Below are 17,484 nucleotides of genomic sequence, written 5' to 3'. Positions count from 1 at the left end.
ATGTACCTTATGGGGTGAAATTAACCCCCTTTTTGGGCTTTTTAGGGGGCTCTAGGGTCCAGATCCACCCGGTGCGGTCAATCTTCCATACTTTTTGTGAGTGACATGGTTGACCCCAGTAACTTCAAGGGGTCAAACCTTTTGTACCTTATGGGGTGAAATCTTCTGTCGTAGGCTCCCAGACTATATGAATAGCAGGGTTGCAAAATCTGGCGAAAAATATACGATGCCAACTTCTCAGTTAACAATTAGCATTAATAAATAGCCTACTCAGGTCATACTTAGGCTGCTTGGTCTTATAGCATCAAACAAACCAACAACAAATGTAACTATTTTGTGAGTCGTGCAAGGCCTGGTGCGTTGCGCTTGAAATGGCTTTGCCCGTGATAGGATTTCTTTGTGGGTTTTCTTTGCCTGCCTTGCTTTTCTTTGCTATGAGCTAAACGCATCAAGATGTGTTCCCCTCACGACCATCAGCACTCTTGATAACGCACCATGGCCGATCTTCATAGCAAATGTTTATTTATACAATTGTTGAAAATATCAGCTAAAACTATAAAATTATTGGCTGTTGTTTTTATTTTTGTTTATTACATTTTCTTTTATTTCCCTTTCTATCTTATATTTTTCTGAAGGTGTTGCGACCGTGCCAAATTTCTTTCAACTTAACAACTTACTTCCGTCACAAGCACGTTTTAACGTTCGCGTTTTGTCGCTTCTACCTTTTTCTCGACCTTTGCTATGTTGACGTATATTGTTTTTTGCTGTGATAGTCAGAAATAAAAACAACTGAACTGAACTTTTGATACTTGTTTTCAAAAAAGCCAAAACGCTTTTCCGGAAAATTTTTGTTTACCACCAGTTAGCGCTAACAATCAATGATTAGGCAGCTCATCTATTTTAGATTTGGTTCCAATCGGTTTGAAAAGGTTATTCAGCTTCAAAAAATATATAGATATTGATTTGACATCTGTGTATGTTGAACTAATGGTATAAATACTGCTTTTGCTAATTTTTTAGTGCAGAACTTCATGAAGTGTGTCGCAAAAGTCTGGTGATTGGAAAGTTGCAGCCATTGTGCAAAACTGCAAAGTGTCAAGTTAATTTAGAAACAAAAGTTTCTTTTTCATGTCACAGTGAGACGACAATTAACATTGCTTGGCAGCTGATCCTAACTGATATCAAGCCCTGAATCAAAACTATTGGTGTATAAGCAAGCACAACTTTTACATTGTAGTAAAATAAAAGATTTACTGACATATACTTTGTAATGAAGCTAACAATAAAGGAGCCAGAGCTTCTATGATGTATAATTTGTTTAACGTCACAGCTTCGATCAAAAAGAATGACGTCATATTTAGTGCAGCGGTTGTCAAACATTTTGGATCACGTCAAACCAAAAAATTGCTGAATCTACCGAAGCACATTGACTTCTTGCCGCAACGGTTTTTTTCTGATATATTGCTTTTGACATTAAAAAAACTGTTTTGAAAGTGTGTTTGGAGCCAATACAAACCTCAAACGCATCAACACTACATTATCTTACATACACATTCTATATCTATAACTTATTGTAGGCTTGTTTTTGGGAAAGGATCTGGCCAATTTAGACGAAGACAAATCAATAGCAGTTGGTCGACAATTTCTAAAATATTTCTGAAAAATAAAATCAAAAGAGGACGCTATAAAGATCAAATAAATTTACAAATGATCCACAAAACTCGTTTTCTTTTTCAGTTCAGTTCAGTTCATTTTAACTCTGACTATGGCAACAAAAGATAACAGGTACAAAGATTTACTTTTTTCCCTTCACATTATTCAAAGTTTCAGTCATCCAATATAAAGTAAGCTGAGACCATAGGCGTAGCCAGGGGGGGGGCAAAAGGGGCCATGGCCCCCCAAAATTTTCCAAGTTTGGATTCCGAAGTTGAGCCCTTTGTTGAAAATGTAATAAAATTTGTAGAAATTTATAACGTTTTCTAAGACATCTGGCTATTAACACCCCCAGAACTTGTTTTAGACACACAGAAAGACACCAATAAATTTTGCAAATTGTAAATCGCGCAATGTTTACGCGATTTACGTTTCTTTGAACTAATTTCAAAATGGCTTACTCTGTTGGGTTTTTGCGTAGTTTTTGAGTTTTTGTGTAGCTGAGTTTTTGGTGTTCTCTAATTTTAGCCGCAGTTTTTGCCCGTTTGTTTGTAGGCTAAGAGCTACCTTTTAATAAGTTAATATCTGTTTATCTGCTAATAAACTTCATACAAATATTACCCTAAAAGTGTTTCCAGAAAGAGCTATAATCCGTTATTTAAGTGTAATTTTTCAAAAATATTCCGGGTGAGCATGCCCCCGGACCCCCCTAGAATACGCGTGCCTTCGTCACGCTCTAACTCCACCACTTTCATTGCTTCCCTTGCTCAACCCATCAGGATACGCCACTGCACATCAAGTGGCGATGGCTTAAATCAAACACTTTGTTGTTCTCTTCAATTCATCAAATATTTTCCCCCCCCCCCCCCAATTTTTTTTCTGGCTACGCCACTGGCTGAGACCACAAATTGTTTTCGTACTTCATTATTCTGGGTGGCGAAGTACTACTGCTTCACGTTTGAATGTAAATGTGTTCTAACTAGTCTTCCGGTCTACATGTGTTCAAACTTTTTTTGTTTCATTTTTAAAATGTGCAAAATACAACATCGTGTTTTTCAATGGTTTTAAAAGATCACCATATGTAAACATAATATTTTTTCAAGTACCCTCAAAAAGTATGACCGATACTAGGTTTCGTGTCTACCATGACTTGATGTGGAATCACGCTAAACTGGTCCGGTTAAACGAGAAAAAACAATTTTCAATGTTTTTAACTTTCTGTGTGTTGTATCGTCTTCCCTTTTCTATCATTCATTCGTCTAGTGCAGCTTGCACTCCTGTCCCGTGTTTATCTTTGTTGCTTAGTCGCACAAGATCAAGTGAAAGAAACATAAAGTTTTTCCAATCAGAAAATATTAGCAGTCGAAGGTTATGCGATGATTGATTTCGTTTGGTTTTATTTCAAATCAAATTTCACAAAATGAATATCATTTGTAGCAGAAAAGTCCGTTTTCGACTTAATTTGTGCAAACTTTCAAATTTTAGGCTGCTTTTAAACTTGTCTTAACTTTTATATGGATTGGGCTACTTTTCGGCTAGTTTGGAGTATCAATTGAGCAAGAAATAAATAAAGTATCTGACAACTTTGATACAAAAGCTTTGCGGGAACATAGCAAAATGCCCACCACCAACTCTTAAAGTGGAATTTCGCCAAAAACAAGAGAAAAAATTTAAAAAAAGCAAGAATAAATCTCCTCTTCATTTCGCTTACACTGCTTTGTTCGCATCATTGATGATGCACCAATGACTTCTTTAAAACATTTTAGGTTAGTTTCGTTCTTCAAGACAGGTAAAAGTGGACCTTCTCTTGGATGACAGTTTTGCAAGCTGGACATTTCGAATTTTTTTGGAGCATTCCAAACAGGTTGAAAGATGTCCACATGGAATGAAGACCATACAGGATGGCTCAGTTGTGCACATTTTACACAAACACGATTCTTCCAACCTCTGCATCTCTTCAATTCCAGCAGTCGTAGAAAGATCGCTTGTAAACAAATGAGAGCTCTTTGTTTGTCGTGTCGTTTTAGTGTCTTACCAAAGACACACCCGCATGCTCTTCAGCGGTGTCGAACCGGCGCCGTTTCGAAAGTCGCTGCAGGGTTCTCACCACTTGGCAATGCAGCCTATAATGAGAGCTCTGATCTTCTGTATATCTTGTTTTTTCCTCACTTAATTCATTAGGAATGTCTTCATCTGGAAGAGCCACCAGTGCTTCAACAAGACTTTCAAAAGAGGAAAAATTTTGGTTGCTTGTTTCACATTTTCTGAAAACACAAACTTAACCTTGAAATAATTTCAGATTTGGCTACTATTTTATATCTTACACACATTATATTAGAACCAAATTACTAAAACTGCTCAGCACTTACAATAGATCTGTAATCTTTGAATTGAAATTAACTCATTTGCTTTTGAAATAATATGAAACTATTCAAAGTAGTTTAAAGAATGAAGTATTTTCAGTATGATTCAGTGAAGATTTTTTGCTTTAGCATGATAACTAGCCTACTTGTTGTAGTACTTTTAAAACCCATCTCCCGAGCTTGAAAAACAAGCTCTAAAGATCTCATGTCTTCAACTGTCTTTCTTTTCCATTCTCTCATGTTCTGTATTGGGTCTATGATTTCAGGAGCACCGTTTACACGATTGGCTCCGTTTTCTGAAAATCTGTCAAATCACAGAAAAGGATAAAAAACACAAAACATACAAAATGCGATCAATGAAATGTACGATAAATGATGAATTATTGAAATCATATGCCACACAGTTTTGAAGCTTTGTTTGGATAGTGATATAAAATTAAAAAAGTTGTAAATTTACAGCAATAGATAAAATAATAAAATGAAGCTGAAAATGAAGCTGTTTTAAAAATGTCTGTGAATGGTTTTTACCAGATAAATTAAAACATATATTTTTATTTAAACTTCAACTACAGGCTACACTTCATTTACTTTTGATTAATCAATTTGAATTACTAACTTTTGCACTGATATTACAAAAAAGTAACATCGAACCATCGTTGAAGAACTGGCTACCCCATTTAATCGCATAAGCAGAAAACATGATTATGAGTAACATGGCAACCGCAGCTGTCCAGCTTACTGACATTGTACCTGACGGACAGTGCCTAGCCCCTACTCATGACCCACCAGGAGAAGGAAGCGTTTATATCCCACCAGGTATTTTACCTTTTTACATTTCTCGTGTTGATGTTTAAAGCTTCATCAAGTCAAGCTTGCTCATCCATCGTGTGTTGTCTGCATGTACATCCAGTGGCGATTCTAGGGGCGGCAATTGGGGCGATTGCCCATCTATAAAACACAGAAAAGTAACTTTATTAACGATGCATTTGCAAGTTCAGATGAACATAGTCATAGACATTCACATAATCATGCATTGTTGAAATCGTTTCTTCTCCCCCGCGACCACTTGCTAGATCTGCCCCTGTGCAATTTGTATTCCATTGATTTTAACTGCCTGTTAGATATTGTCTTGGTCAAGGGGATAAAACTCATTTAGATCTTGTTGGCAACGATTGTTTTTTCAGATTGAAAGTTTAAAAATTTCACTTTATTTTTTATTTAACAGTTCAAACTGTTTTAAGTTCTATTGTAGACAATCTAGAAAGAAAAAGATACAGGCTTTCCACTTTCAAGGCAAGGTCGCTTCCAGCGGCTTCTACTAAACATGGTTCAGAACAGAGTGAAATTCTTGTACTATCATGTACAATCTTGTACAATCATGGCATGTACAATTACTAAATTTCCTGAGGATTTACGATTTAAACATTTTCACTTTTAATCGCTTTCCTTTCAGTTATGAACAAGCAGCTGACAGCTGGCTGATAGGTGATGACGTCACACTACCCAAATGGCATAAACCTGATTGTGACTTCATAAACGGGAGAGAAACTGGGAATGTTCCAATAGGTGTGTAAAATTTCTTAATAGTAAACAAATATAAATTTTTACGTTTTGTGGGAAATCTAACATTAAACAAGATTATTAGTTACTAAGACGAAATAAAAGACAAGTTGCTTTTCGAGCATGTGTTGTTGCCGACTTGGATGACTTGAATGTAGCACTGCTGATTGAAACACAATTTGTTTCGAAGACCTTGTCATTTTGCGTGAAAGCGCAACACCAGATATATTGTACGTCATCAACGCTGTGGTTCAAAATATTTTCATATTGCTCCAGGGCTTCTATTTGGAAGAAAACCTCTCATAAACACGAGTGCTAGCAGCAGTCAACCTAAAAATCATTCTGTTACTTCACCACGACTAAGCAATTTTGGAAATGTTACTGCTGCTCCTTCTTCAAATACTTCTCAAAGAAACTCTCCATCAAATGCTGCTGTGGCTTTTCCAACGCAGTTTTCTACAGCAACCAACACAAACAATTCTCCAACTTCGAGCGTCGTTGATTATGACACAAGAACGCATATTGAGTAATCTGTAAGTTTGCGTAAATTGTATTAGGTCTATTTTATTTTAGCTGAGCTGTCAACTTCAGTAAGTTTCTTGCGTACCATCTGAAAGACCTTCGCGTACCACTGTGTTCCCAAACTGTGGTAAACTCCTGATGTAGAGGAAAGTGGGATGAACAGGTCTAACAAAAAAGTGCTTTTTATAAAATTTGCAATGAAAACGTTTTTGGTTTCAGTGTTTGTTTATTACTTTGGCAGAAGGGTTCCTCTTACTTAACTTTCTCGGATGATATATTGTAGGCAGGGGTGTATTCCTAGCATTTTATTTAGGGGGGCTCTATTAACACCTTTACAGTAGAAGCTAGAAGATCGCGTATTGAGTCAAAAGATAACTAATTGCCATGCAATTTTGTCTGCATTTTTTTCACATGTGTATGAACACAAATAACATGGTAGTTTATCCTGAAATGGATCATGGAGTGATGTATTGTTTGTTAAATTAATGCATAAAACAAAAGTTGTAATATTCATTGGCGTGATTTGTTACCTTTCAAAATATCATCGTAAAATCAAGATATAAAATGTACATATAATTTAAGCCTTGAAACAGTAACTTTGATTTAGATTTGCAATTATTTCATGAAAGCATCATTACAGAACATTTTAGGTCATTTGAACCTTTTGCATCAGATTCGCACAATTTACACAAACGCGATTCTTTCAACTTTTGCATCTCCTAAACCCCAGCAGTGGTAGAAAGATCGCTTGTGGACAAAGGAGAGCTTTGATCTTCTGCATATGTTGTTTCTTCCTCATTAGATCCATTAGGAATGTCTTCATCTGGAAGAGCCACCAACGCTTCCACAAGACTTCCGAAAGAGAAAAACTTTTGGTTGCTCGTTTCATATTTTCTAAAAGCACAAACATAAAATTGAAATAATGTCACGTTACTATTTTATACCTTACACGCAACGTAATAGAACTAAATGCCAAAATGACGCCAATTGCCAAAATGACACCAATAAATATATTCACCTCGTGATAACTTCTTTTATTGCAGCATCTTCAAAACCCATCTCCCGAGCTTGAGAAACAAGCTCTGAAGATCTCATGTCTTCATCTGCTTTTCTTTTCCATTCTCTCATGTTCTTTCTTGGGTCTATGATTTCAGGAGCACCGTTTACACAGTTGGCTTTGTTTTCTGAAAGTCTATCAATATTACAGAGAAATTAAAAAACACATCAAAACACAAAACATACGAAACGCAATCAGTAAAATGTTCGATAAATAAAGAATTACTGAAATAATATGCCACACAGTTTTGAAGCTTTGTTTGGATAGTGATATAAAATCTTTACAAACATTGTAAATTTATAGCAATGCTGTAGATAAAATATTGAAATGAAACTGAGTAAGTTTTGTTCATTTTGTCAATACGAAACATCATTTACCTTGGCCCAGATTGAACTTCTCTCAATTGAGCAGTTGCAGCTGATGTTGTGGAAGGATTGTAGAGCACAGGTTTTCTCAAGTTGAGAAATCTAGCGACAATATCACGAACAAAAGAAGGTCCTTTTTGTTGAAGAACATATTCACACTTCTCATAATATTTGGCGTGCTCCTCCCATGGATTGTCATCCCGATCCCAGTTCTGCAATCCTCCATTACAGTACCAGCACTTTACGCAATCTTTCTCTCCAAGGTAGTACATCCCTGCATCCACGATCTCTTGAGGAGAGGCACGAATTCTATGCGCTGGCCAAGTGCCTGGGTTGTCCAAAAACGTCTGCAAACGAGAATGAGCTTCCCTCATGTGCGGATTGATTGGATTCAGGCAAGGAAACATTGCTTTGAGATTTCGTTGTTCTTCTTCACTCGGACGTTGTGATGTAGGATGTTTGTGGTTGTTTGAAGTTGGAGAATCGTTTGTGTAAATTGCAATAGAAGACTGCGTAGAAACAGCTATAGCAGCACTTGATGGAGAGTTTCTTCGAGGAACATTTGAAGAAACAGCAAAGTTTTCAAAATTGTTTACTTCAAGTGAGGTAGCAGAAACATTCCTAAATTGGCAGCTGTTAGTATCCGTGTTATTACAAAGTATCCTTCCAACTGTAGACCCTGCAATAACATGAAAGTATTTTAAACAAGTCCGTCAATGGTGCATGATAATCTGGCTGAACAGTTGGTGTTTTAATGAGAAGACAAAACTTCAAAATTAAAACATTGAACAAGTATTAAGCAAACACGAAATTTTTTGTTGATTGTGCCCACTAAAATTTAACTTTGTGTCTTAATCGCATTGCGCTTTGAAGTTTCATAGATCATTGTAACTTTTTCCATCAAAACGTAAATACGGCTTTCAAGGCTATTGCAATGAACTTACGTTTTACTTTGCTCTTACAGTATTACAAAACCAAAAACAGTTACATTAGATTGAGTGCAGTGACTGCAGTGACTTGCAAACTCGCCTGCAAAATATCACAAGCTGCTATTGCCGCGGAGTGTGCAAATAGATTAGAGGGGTGGGGAACCTTTTTAGTATTGCGGGCCACATAAAATGAGAAATAACACAGGCGGGCCACTAAAATTTCGAAATTTTATTTACAGATAAAAAATGCAGCGAAGTAGACAATGATTTATTTCACTTTCACAGCTAGTGGGATTTCTGAAAGTTTTTATTTTTGGTGAGTCGTGTGATGTCTGCTGACACGGAAGATGTTGCAACTCTTAACTACATCTCCACGTTTTTATCAGTCAGTCTGGAGCGAAGCCGACTTTTTGTTAGATTCAATTTGGAAAAAAACTGCTCGCAACGGTAGGTGCTTCCAAACAGAGACACATGTTTCAAAGCATGTTTCCGCATGACTGGAAAATCATCAGCATTTATGTAGCGTTGATAAAAGTTGAGCAGTGGAATATTTTGGTACATCGCTTTCAACGTACCGTCACTCTGTGAGCTCTACTATTTCATGTTGGAAGTTACTAGGAACATCAGTTGCAACCACATTGAAAGGAGAGGCAAAAATATCTAACTCCATTTCTTTACTCTTTATGTCCAAAAATCTTGCATTAAATGTCTCCATAAGATTGACACATACATAGGCAATGGGTAGCCTATATTTGGCTGTTGTAGAAAGCTTTTGCTCTTGCAAGGTAGGAAAATGTGCGGTGTTATTGTTTTCAAGTTGTACTTTCCACAGGTAATTTAGCTTCAAATGATTTCACTTTTGCAAAAGAAAAAAAAAAAATTTTACGAAATTTTGACGCGGGCCACATAGAACAGTTACGCGGGCCGCATTAGACCAACGTTTCTCACACGTAAAGCTTAACTAATGTGACCTAACCAACGTAGGCATGTTTATGTTTGTTGGTTTACTTATGCACTGCAGTAACCGAACACAAAACCCTAGTTATTCTTGGATTTATTAAAACCAACATATCTTAACGTATAATAGGTTCTTCAAGCGACTATTACAAGATATTGACAAGGAAAATTAGCTTTATTTTCGACGTTTCGTCAGTCAGCACGACTGAGTTTGTGATAGCGTGGTCTGCAGTCACCGAAAATATGTAAAAAATTATTTCGTCATTAAATGTTTGGTGAACAATTTTGTTTTGTGTATTTAGATATGCTTAAAGAAGTTAACACTAAAAATAATGTTACATACCTGGTGGGATATAATTGCTTCTTTGTCCTGGTGGGATATAATTGCTTCTTTGTCCTGGTGGATCACGAGCAGGGGCCAGGCACCGTCCGTCAGGTACAATATCAACAAATAGGGCAACAGAAGTGGTAGACGTGTCACTCATACTTAAGTTTACTTCTTATTCGATTAATCTGTGGCACGTTCTTCAAATATATTGCAAGTTGTATTGTTTTGCAATATTAAAACAGAAATCAGTGGTTGAAACGTTTTTATTAATTGCAAATACAAATACTGTGAAATAACTTGAGCACTTTCAACCTTAAATGAGTGACTGTGATCGTTGATCAGGCTTTTATAGCCAGTTGAACAATAGTATTACGTCACATCACGTGATCGATGTCTTTCTTTATCTTGTGTTTGAGGATTTTCTCTACTCTTCTCTTACTTGTTTCCATCTCTTTCATACATTACTTACGTAAGTTAAATGTTTTCAAGTTGTGCTGATGCATTTCCACGTCTTGTTTACTCCAGGCTTGAAATTTAAGAAAAAAACTACAGTAAAAAAACGCTTTGTATGAGCTGACGACTTTATTTGCTTTGGTCATCCCCCAAAAGTTGGTTTTGGTACTTTAACAGTTTGTCGCGCTGTTCGTGCAAAATAAAATCAAAAAGTGCAAAGCTAATTTACTTTGCAAAATAACAAATGACCAACTAAAAGGCCTAAATGATTGAAGTCGTAACCGATGTAACTAACCTGCGACTTGGCTGCCTGGCGACACATCGCCTTGGTTTGTCATAGGTCATAGTTGCAGCTCTTTTCGTTTTCTGTAAACTGTCATCACTAGTCACACTGAAACTTTTTAAAACTCTCATTTTTTCGTTTTTTGGTGCTTTTTGTAAATGACATGACGGTTGATAACTTTCTGGGTGGTAAGAAAATAAAAACCTATTTTTTTTAAATCTGCAAAATAAAACAATTTTTTTTCCAACCACAAAAACCATAGGTCGTAGTGTCGGTTGCATCAAAGTGAAAATAACGAAATTTACTTGCTAAGAAATTTACTTGCTTTATTAGGAGCAAGTAACGTTATAAAAAGTACTGTTTTGACCGGAATGGCAGACTGTCTCCAAGTGTATTATTTCTGTTATGATATATAAAGTAATTTTTTCCAGGATGTTAATAATGTTTAAAAATGTAGTGTGGGTTAAAAACAAAACATCATAAAACAACATAGAAAAACAGAACATAAAAGTTCAAAAATCAATTAAAAAAAAACAATCATCAATTATTGCGTAACTCAGTGCCAAGCAAAATTATTGTTCACTGACAATTTCTGTACGCAAAAGTTTAGCATTGGCAATAAGTCCACATGAAATTGTAAAACATTTCAGTTTGTGGCTGTCGTTTTTCTTTGCTTTTGAGGGCCTCACTACTCTGTTAGGCGCGATCGGTAACGTCACTGGAAAAAAAAACTAAGCAAAAAATTGTGCTTTAAATAATTCAGCGCGATCTCAAATAAACAACTTTTTATAAAAAAAAATATTTCTCTGTAAGTTTCCATTCCCACAGCGATGTTTTCCAAAATTTCACTGTACTTTACCACAGCAGCAAAGAAAAAGCGTCACAGCATACACTTGTGTTACGTAACCACAAAGAATAACAAGAAAAAGAGCAAAAGATAAATAAAGAGAGAAAAGACGAGAACATTCGCCCATGTCAGCACTCAGCGTCAGCAGTCTTCGTCGTCAGCTACAAATACAAGCGAGCACACGTTCGATATCATTCACTCGCGCATGGCACAGAGAAAGAAGGTTCACGACTCCCAGACAACAAAATCTATCATTTTTGGATTGATGCAACGTCTGCAGACGTTGAACCAATGTTAAATGACAGAATTTTCTGTTTAAACTAAGACGAATTGTGAGGGGTTTGAGTTTAATGCAGCAGTCTGTTATAAGAGAGGTTTAGCTGAAGCTAATTAGTTCCTGGGTTTTGTGGTTATTTAGCGAGGTAAATGATGTTGTTCTTGTGTCTAATTTTGCGAAAAATGTACTCAGAAACTGTACAGTGTACAGTGTACACGTCTAATTTTATTTTTTTGTAAGCACACATTTTCTTGGAAAGCATTGTGTATTGATAGCAAAGTGAGATAGGTTGCTTTCATTCGTAAGAATTGGGCTACAGTTTTTTGTTTTAGTAATGTCTGTGAATAGTTTTCACCAGATAAATTAAAACATATATTTTCATTTAGACTTCAACTACACACTTTATTCACTTTTGATTAATGAATTTGAATTACTAACTTTTGCACTGACGTTACGAAACAGCAACATCAAACCACCGTTTGAAGAACCGGCTAGCTGCCACTTTAATCGCATAAGCAGAAAACTTGATTACGAGTAACATGGCTACTGTCGCCCAGCTTACTGACATTGTACCTGACGGACGGTGCCTAGCCTCTACTCGTGACCCACCAGGACAAAGAAGCGTTTATATCCCACCAGGTATTTTACTTATTTACATTTCTAGTGTCGATGTTTAAAGCTTCAAGTCATGCTTGTTCAACCATGTGTGTTGTCTGCATGTAGATCCAGTGGCCATTTTCACATCATCGTGCTTTGTCAAAATTCTCTCCTCTCATTCCAAGACTACTTGCTGGATCCGTCCCTGCACACATTACAACATTGTATGCTGTTGATTTTAACTGCTTGTTAGATATTATCTTGGTCAAGGGGATGAAACTCTTTCAAATCTTGCTAGCGGTATTTAGTTTCTAGGAGGAGACTTGAAGTTTAAAAGTTTTAGTTTATTATTTTTTTATCGTTTCAAATTGTTTTTATGTTCTATTGTAGGCAACCCAGAAAGAGAAACATACCGACTTTCTACTTTCAAGGACTTCCCACAAGCAGTTGCAGTAAACACTTGCAAGTTCGCTTCCAGCGGTTTCTACTATACAGGGTTCAGTGACAGAGTAAAATGCTTCAGGTAGGCTTCATGTTGACAGACCATGTGACACAATTATCAATTTGTAGGCATACAAAGTAGTGGTGTTTTTGTTGTTGTATCCAGACTTACGTCTGGCGTGTGAAGATTTAGAAATAAAGAACAATAAAACAAAGAAGCCAATATTTCGTGACCATTTTCAGGCACATTAAATATCTTGTCAAGACGCAGCAGTCGCTTCTTTTGAGCGGAGTCGAATCTATGTTCTTTCGAACGTCGTACCGATGATATAAACGTGGTATTCATTTAAGATAAAAGTTTACAGAAAAGTTACTAAGTTTCCTAGGAATTTACGATTTAAATATTTTCAACTTTAATCGCTTTTCTTTCAGTTGTGGACAAGTAGCTGACAGCTGGCTGATAGGTGATGACGTCACACTACCCCAATGGCATAAACCTGATTGTGACTTCATAAACGGGAGAGAAACTGGGAATGTTCCAATAGGTTTGTAAAATTTCTTAATTGTAAACAAATATATCTTTACGTTTTGTAGGAAATCTAACATTAAAGAAGATTATTACTAAGACGAAATAAAAGACAAGTTGCTTTTAGAGCATGTGTTGTTGCCGACTTGGATGACTTGAATGTAGCACTGCTCATTGAAACACCTTCCAGCACTATGCTTTAAATTTTCCATTAGAACATTGTTGTAGTCTGCTTCAAAAAGTAGCAACATGTTTGCACACGCTACTGCAGTGCATGAGCACATCAGAAAACAAAGCATAAACTTTTCGGTGCATTTCTTGATACTGTTCAGTTTGCGCAAGATTGAACCCAACCTAAGAGCACGCTTGCACAATGCACACTCCGCGGCAGTAGTAGCATGCCATATTATAAAAGCGGCGCTGCAAGTCATTGTAATAAGTTAAACTTATTGTTAACTTGGTGCAACTGGTTTTACTTTGCAGTAAGAATTTTTGAAGCCAAAGTGGTTTGAAACACGCTTCCGGAAAATCTTGCTTACGTTTTGATGGAAAGTGTTAATGATGCAATCTTGAAGCACAATGGAATTTATGTGCAAATCTAATGGTCAGTCGGAAATAACCACTATGAAGTTCGCTTTTGCTTAATACTAATTTAAAATTTGTTTCGAAGACCTTGTCATTTTGCGTGAAAGCGCAACACCATATATATTGTACGTCATCAACGCTGTGGTTCAAAATATTTTCATATTGTTCCAGGGCTTCTATTTGGAAGAAAACCTCTCATAAACACGAGTGCTAGCAGCAGTCAACCTAAAAATCATTCTGTTACTTCACCACGACTAAGCAATTTTGGAAATGTTACTGCTGCTGCTTCTTCGAATACTTCTCAAAGAAACTCTCCATCAAGTGCTGCTGTGGCTTTTTCAACGCAGTCTTCTACAGCAACCAACACAAACGATTCTCCAACTTCAAGCAATAACAGACATCCTACATCACACCATCTGAGTGAAGAAGAACAACGAAATCTCAAAGCAATGTTTCCTTGCCTGAATCCAATCAATCCGCACATGAGGGAAGCTCATTCTCGTTTGCAGACGTTTTTGGACAACCCAGGCACTTGGCCAGCGCACAGAATTCGTGCCTCTCCTCAAGAGATCGTGGATGCAGGGATGTACTACCTTGGAGAGAGGGATCGTGCGAAGTGCTGGTATTGCAATGGAGGATTGCAAAACTGGGATCGGGATGACAATCCATGGGAGGAGCACGCCAAATGGTTTCCCATGTGTGAATATGTCCTTCAACACAAAGGACCTTCTTTCGTTCATGATATTGTCGCTAGATTTCCAAACTTAAGAAGACCGGTGCTCTACAATCCTTCCACAATTTCTGCAACTGCTCATTCGAGAGAAGTTCAATCTGGGCCAAGGTAAATGATGTTTTGTGTTAACAAAAGGACCAAAATTTTATTCAATGAAAAAGCGGATGTTGCATGTCCTAAAGGCTTTATTTTTAACATTTTATTTTTATTATTACAAGTTTTCAATTTCTGAAGCTTTTAGACTTCTGTTTAAAACATGATTTTAATAATTTATTGTTATTTATTAAACGTTTTACCATGGCCACCTAAAGATACGGCCTGATTTGTCACATTTTGCAGAAATTTTCAGGTTTTTCTAACTTTGGGCGAACGTTTGAATAAATTTTTCTAAAAATTAGATTTTTACGCTTTCTTTATTCTTTTCCCCAGATGACACAAAAGGTTTTAACATCTTCACATGTTAAAAAACAAAGAAAATTTGATTTCGAAAATTTTAGTCAGACTGCTAATTTTCAACAACAGTCTGATTTAGCATTTTTCAACTTACTTTTTCTCATTTGCTACTGCTACCCCAAGGCAACAAAAAAGTTTTATGTCATTAGGAAACCGCAAAAAGTAAAAACATCTCAAAAAATGTCAGTCAAGCACTAGCAGTAGCTGTAATCATAATCTGCAAAATGTGACAAATCAGGCCGCATCTTCAGGTGGCCATGGTTTTACTAATCGCGTTTTGTATGTTTTGTATTTTTATGCTTTTTATTCTTTTCTGTGATTTGACAGACTTTCAGAAAACAGAACCAATCGGGTGAACGATGCTCCTGAAATCATCGACCCAAGAAAGAACATGAGGGAATGGAAAAGAAAAACAGATGAAGACATGAGATCTTTAGAACTTGTTTCTCAAGCTCGGGAGATGGGTTTTGAAGATACTGCAATAAGAGAAGTTATCATGAGGTAAAAGATTTATGGGCATCATTTTGGTAAAAACTTGCTTGTTGTGCTGCAGCAATAAGTTTTTACTGAATCATTCTGAAAATACTTTAAATTTAAAAAATCTTTAAATAATTTTATATTATTTTAAGGGCAAATGAAGTTACTTTAATTCAAAGTGTTTGGATATATTGCAACCGTTGACCAGTTGTAATAGTTTAGTTCTAATTTAATCCTGCAAGAAGTTAAATAGTAATCTGACAATATTTCAGTCTTATGTTTGTGCTTTTAGAAAATATGAAACGAGCAACCAGAGTTTTTCCTCCTTCGAAAGTCTTGTGGAAGCGTTGGTGGCTCTTCCAGATGAAGACATTCCTAATGGATCTAATGAGGAAGAAACAACATCTGCAGAAGATCAAAGCTCTCCTTTGTTTATAAACAATCTTTCTACCACTGCTGGAGTTGAAGAGATGCAGAAATTGGAAGAATCGCGTTTGTGTAAAATGTGCAAATCTGAGCCATCCTGTATGGTCTTCATTCCATGTGGACATCTTTCAACTTGTTTGGAATGCTCCAAGAAAGTCTCCAAATGTCCAGTTTGCAAAACTGTCATCCAAGAGAAGATCCGCTCCTACCTGTCTTGAAGAACAAAACCAACCAAAAATGTTTTGAAGAAGTCATTGTTGCATCATCAATGAAGCAAACGAAGGGATATTAAAGAAATGAAAAGAAGATTCATTTGAAAAAGAACAAGAAACTGCGACACAACCAGAGAAAACACAGCGTTGATGAGTGTAAAGGTTGTAGACTCAGATTATTTGACATCATGAAAATAGTAGCACTGCTATTTTCTTAAATGCGCCTAATGCGCCTAAATGCGCCTGCTGATGAAAACGTATTGTCAGAAACGGTTTTTAACAATATTGTGTAAGTGTTTTGTATTTTTTATGTCAAGCCAAACTTGTGTTATGTTTTTTGTTGTGTTAACAATTGTAGTTTTATTTTATGTAAAGGTTTATAATAACTAATATTGCACTTTCTTACCGTGATTTTTTATATGAAATAGTTAAGATGTCCATAAAAAATGTTGCTGTTACACTTAATTTTGCTTTATACTTGTAGTTTTGGCTGTGTTGTTGTAGTGATTTTATTTGCGGCATTGAAATTAACAAAATATTGTGTTGAAAGTTTTAGCACGTTTTTACGTTGCCTCAAAATATTGAGTGTGATATCATTTCAAAAATTGTAAATCCTTGACCACTTTGGCAACGCTTCGTTTAAGAATGAAATAAAACTGTATCAATAAAAACACTTTTTTCCTTTTTTTAATCGACAAACATCATTTCTTATCGTTTATGCCTAAGATTCGATGCAAATAAACATCACTCTAAAAGCAGAATATTTTTGATGTTGGTTTTTTCGCTTCTTTTTTTGTAGTATTTCCAAAATTGTTAAATTCTACAACAATTCCAACAAGAAATTAGCTCATGGGAAATTTTGCTTTGACCTGTGTGTTGAAAATAAAGCATTTTTTGAGTAATTCATCAAACGAGGAAATGTAATTACTTTAAATCAGCCATCAAATCATATCTTTTTTACATTGATTCGATCAAAGTGAACGAGGACTGATTTTTCTGGCTTGGGACTTGTTGTCTGTTTGTATTTGTTGTACCTGGTTGTTTTAATACCCACAGTATTTCAGAAATATCTCAGTTGAATGAATGCTAAATAAATTTTGAAATTTTGTGATGATGCAATAAAACCAACACCAATTCATTTACACATGTTGATATTCTGGCAGGAATTGCAGATAAACAAACGCGAAGCGCTGGTGATTTTGATTTTTTTTTCCATAAAACACCACAACACTAGCTGGTTAAACCTAAATAGCAGTAAACTAGCTACCAAACCAAACTAGCTGGTTAAACCAAAATAACTGTACCTAGTAAATCCAATACATTTCTTGCAAAACACTTGAAGGATTTTTCACGGAACACTAGTGTTCCGTAGATTACTGGTAATAAATCATTAGCTTAGAGGCCAGTTACAAGTAAGCTAAAGCTGCGTTATCGATAGTT

The 17,484-nt window shown here is 36.1% G+C and overlaps 2 protein-coding genes across 6 annotated transcripts; one reads left to right on the top strand and one right to left on the bottom strand.

The window, feature by feature from the left end:
* Positions 1–2,540: 2,540 nt before the first annotated feature.
* LOC145783070 (uncharacterized) lies at positions 2,541–10,035 on the bottom strand. Of its 5 annotated transcripts, none has more exons than XR_014290900.1 (7): positions 9,750–10,035; positions 7,533–8,199; positions 7,117–7,290; positions 6,760–6,992; positions 4,842–6,263; positions 4,163–4,320; positions 2,541–3,917 (listed from the first exon to the last, which is right to left on the bottom strand). XR_014290900.1 is itself a non-coding variant. In XM_082594844.1 (4 exons), exons 1-4 carry the CDS (start codon positions 9,889–9,891, stop codon positions 6,818–6,820), a joined length of 1,158 nt encoding a protein of 385 aa, XP_082450970.1. In that variant the 5' UTR covers positions 9,892–10,035; the 3' UTR covers positions 6,550–6,817. The 5 variants fall into 5 exon arrangements, 1 of the variants encoding a protein (XP_082450970.1); XR_014290902.1 differs by having other exon boundaries at positions 4,175–4,320; XR_014290899.1 differs by having other exon boundaries at positions 2,541–4,320.
* Positions 10,036–11,962: 1,927 nt separating this feature from the next.
* LOC145783069 (baculoviral IAP repeat-containing protein 7-like) lies at positions 11,963–17,184 on the top strand. Its single transcript, XM_082594843.1, has 6 exons — positions 11,963–12,233; positions 12,582–12,714; positions 13,065–13,177; positions 13,915–14,584; positions 15,257–15,430; positions 15,699–17,184. The coding sequence occupies exons 1-6, from the start codon at positions 12,134–12,136 to the stop codon at positions 16,048–16,050; spliced, it is 1,542 nt and encodes a 513-aa protein (XP_082450969.1). The 5' UTR covers positions 11,963–12,133; the 3' UTR covers positions 16,051–17,184.
* Positions 17,185–17,484: the final 300 nt, after the last annotated feature.

The sequence above is a fragment of the Aplidium turbinatum genome, chromosome 14 (assembly GCF_918807975.1).
Source record: "Aplidium turbinatum chromosome 14, kaAplTurb1.1, whole genome shotgun sequence".
NCBI lineage: Eukaryota > Metazoa > Chordata > Ascidiacea > Aplousobranchia > Polyclinidae > Aplidium > Aplidium turbinatum.
Note: the sequence above shows the minus strand (reverse complement) of the source record. Positions and strands in the feature narration are given on the sequence as shown.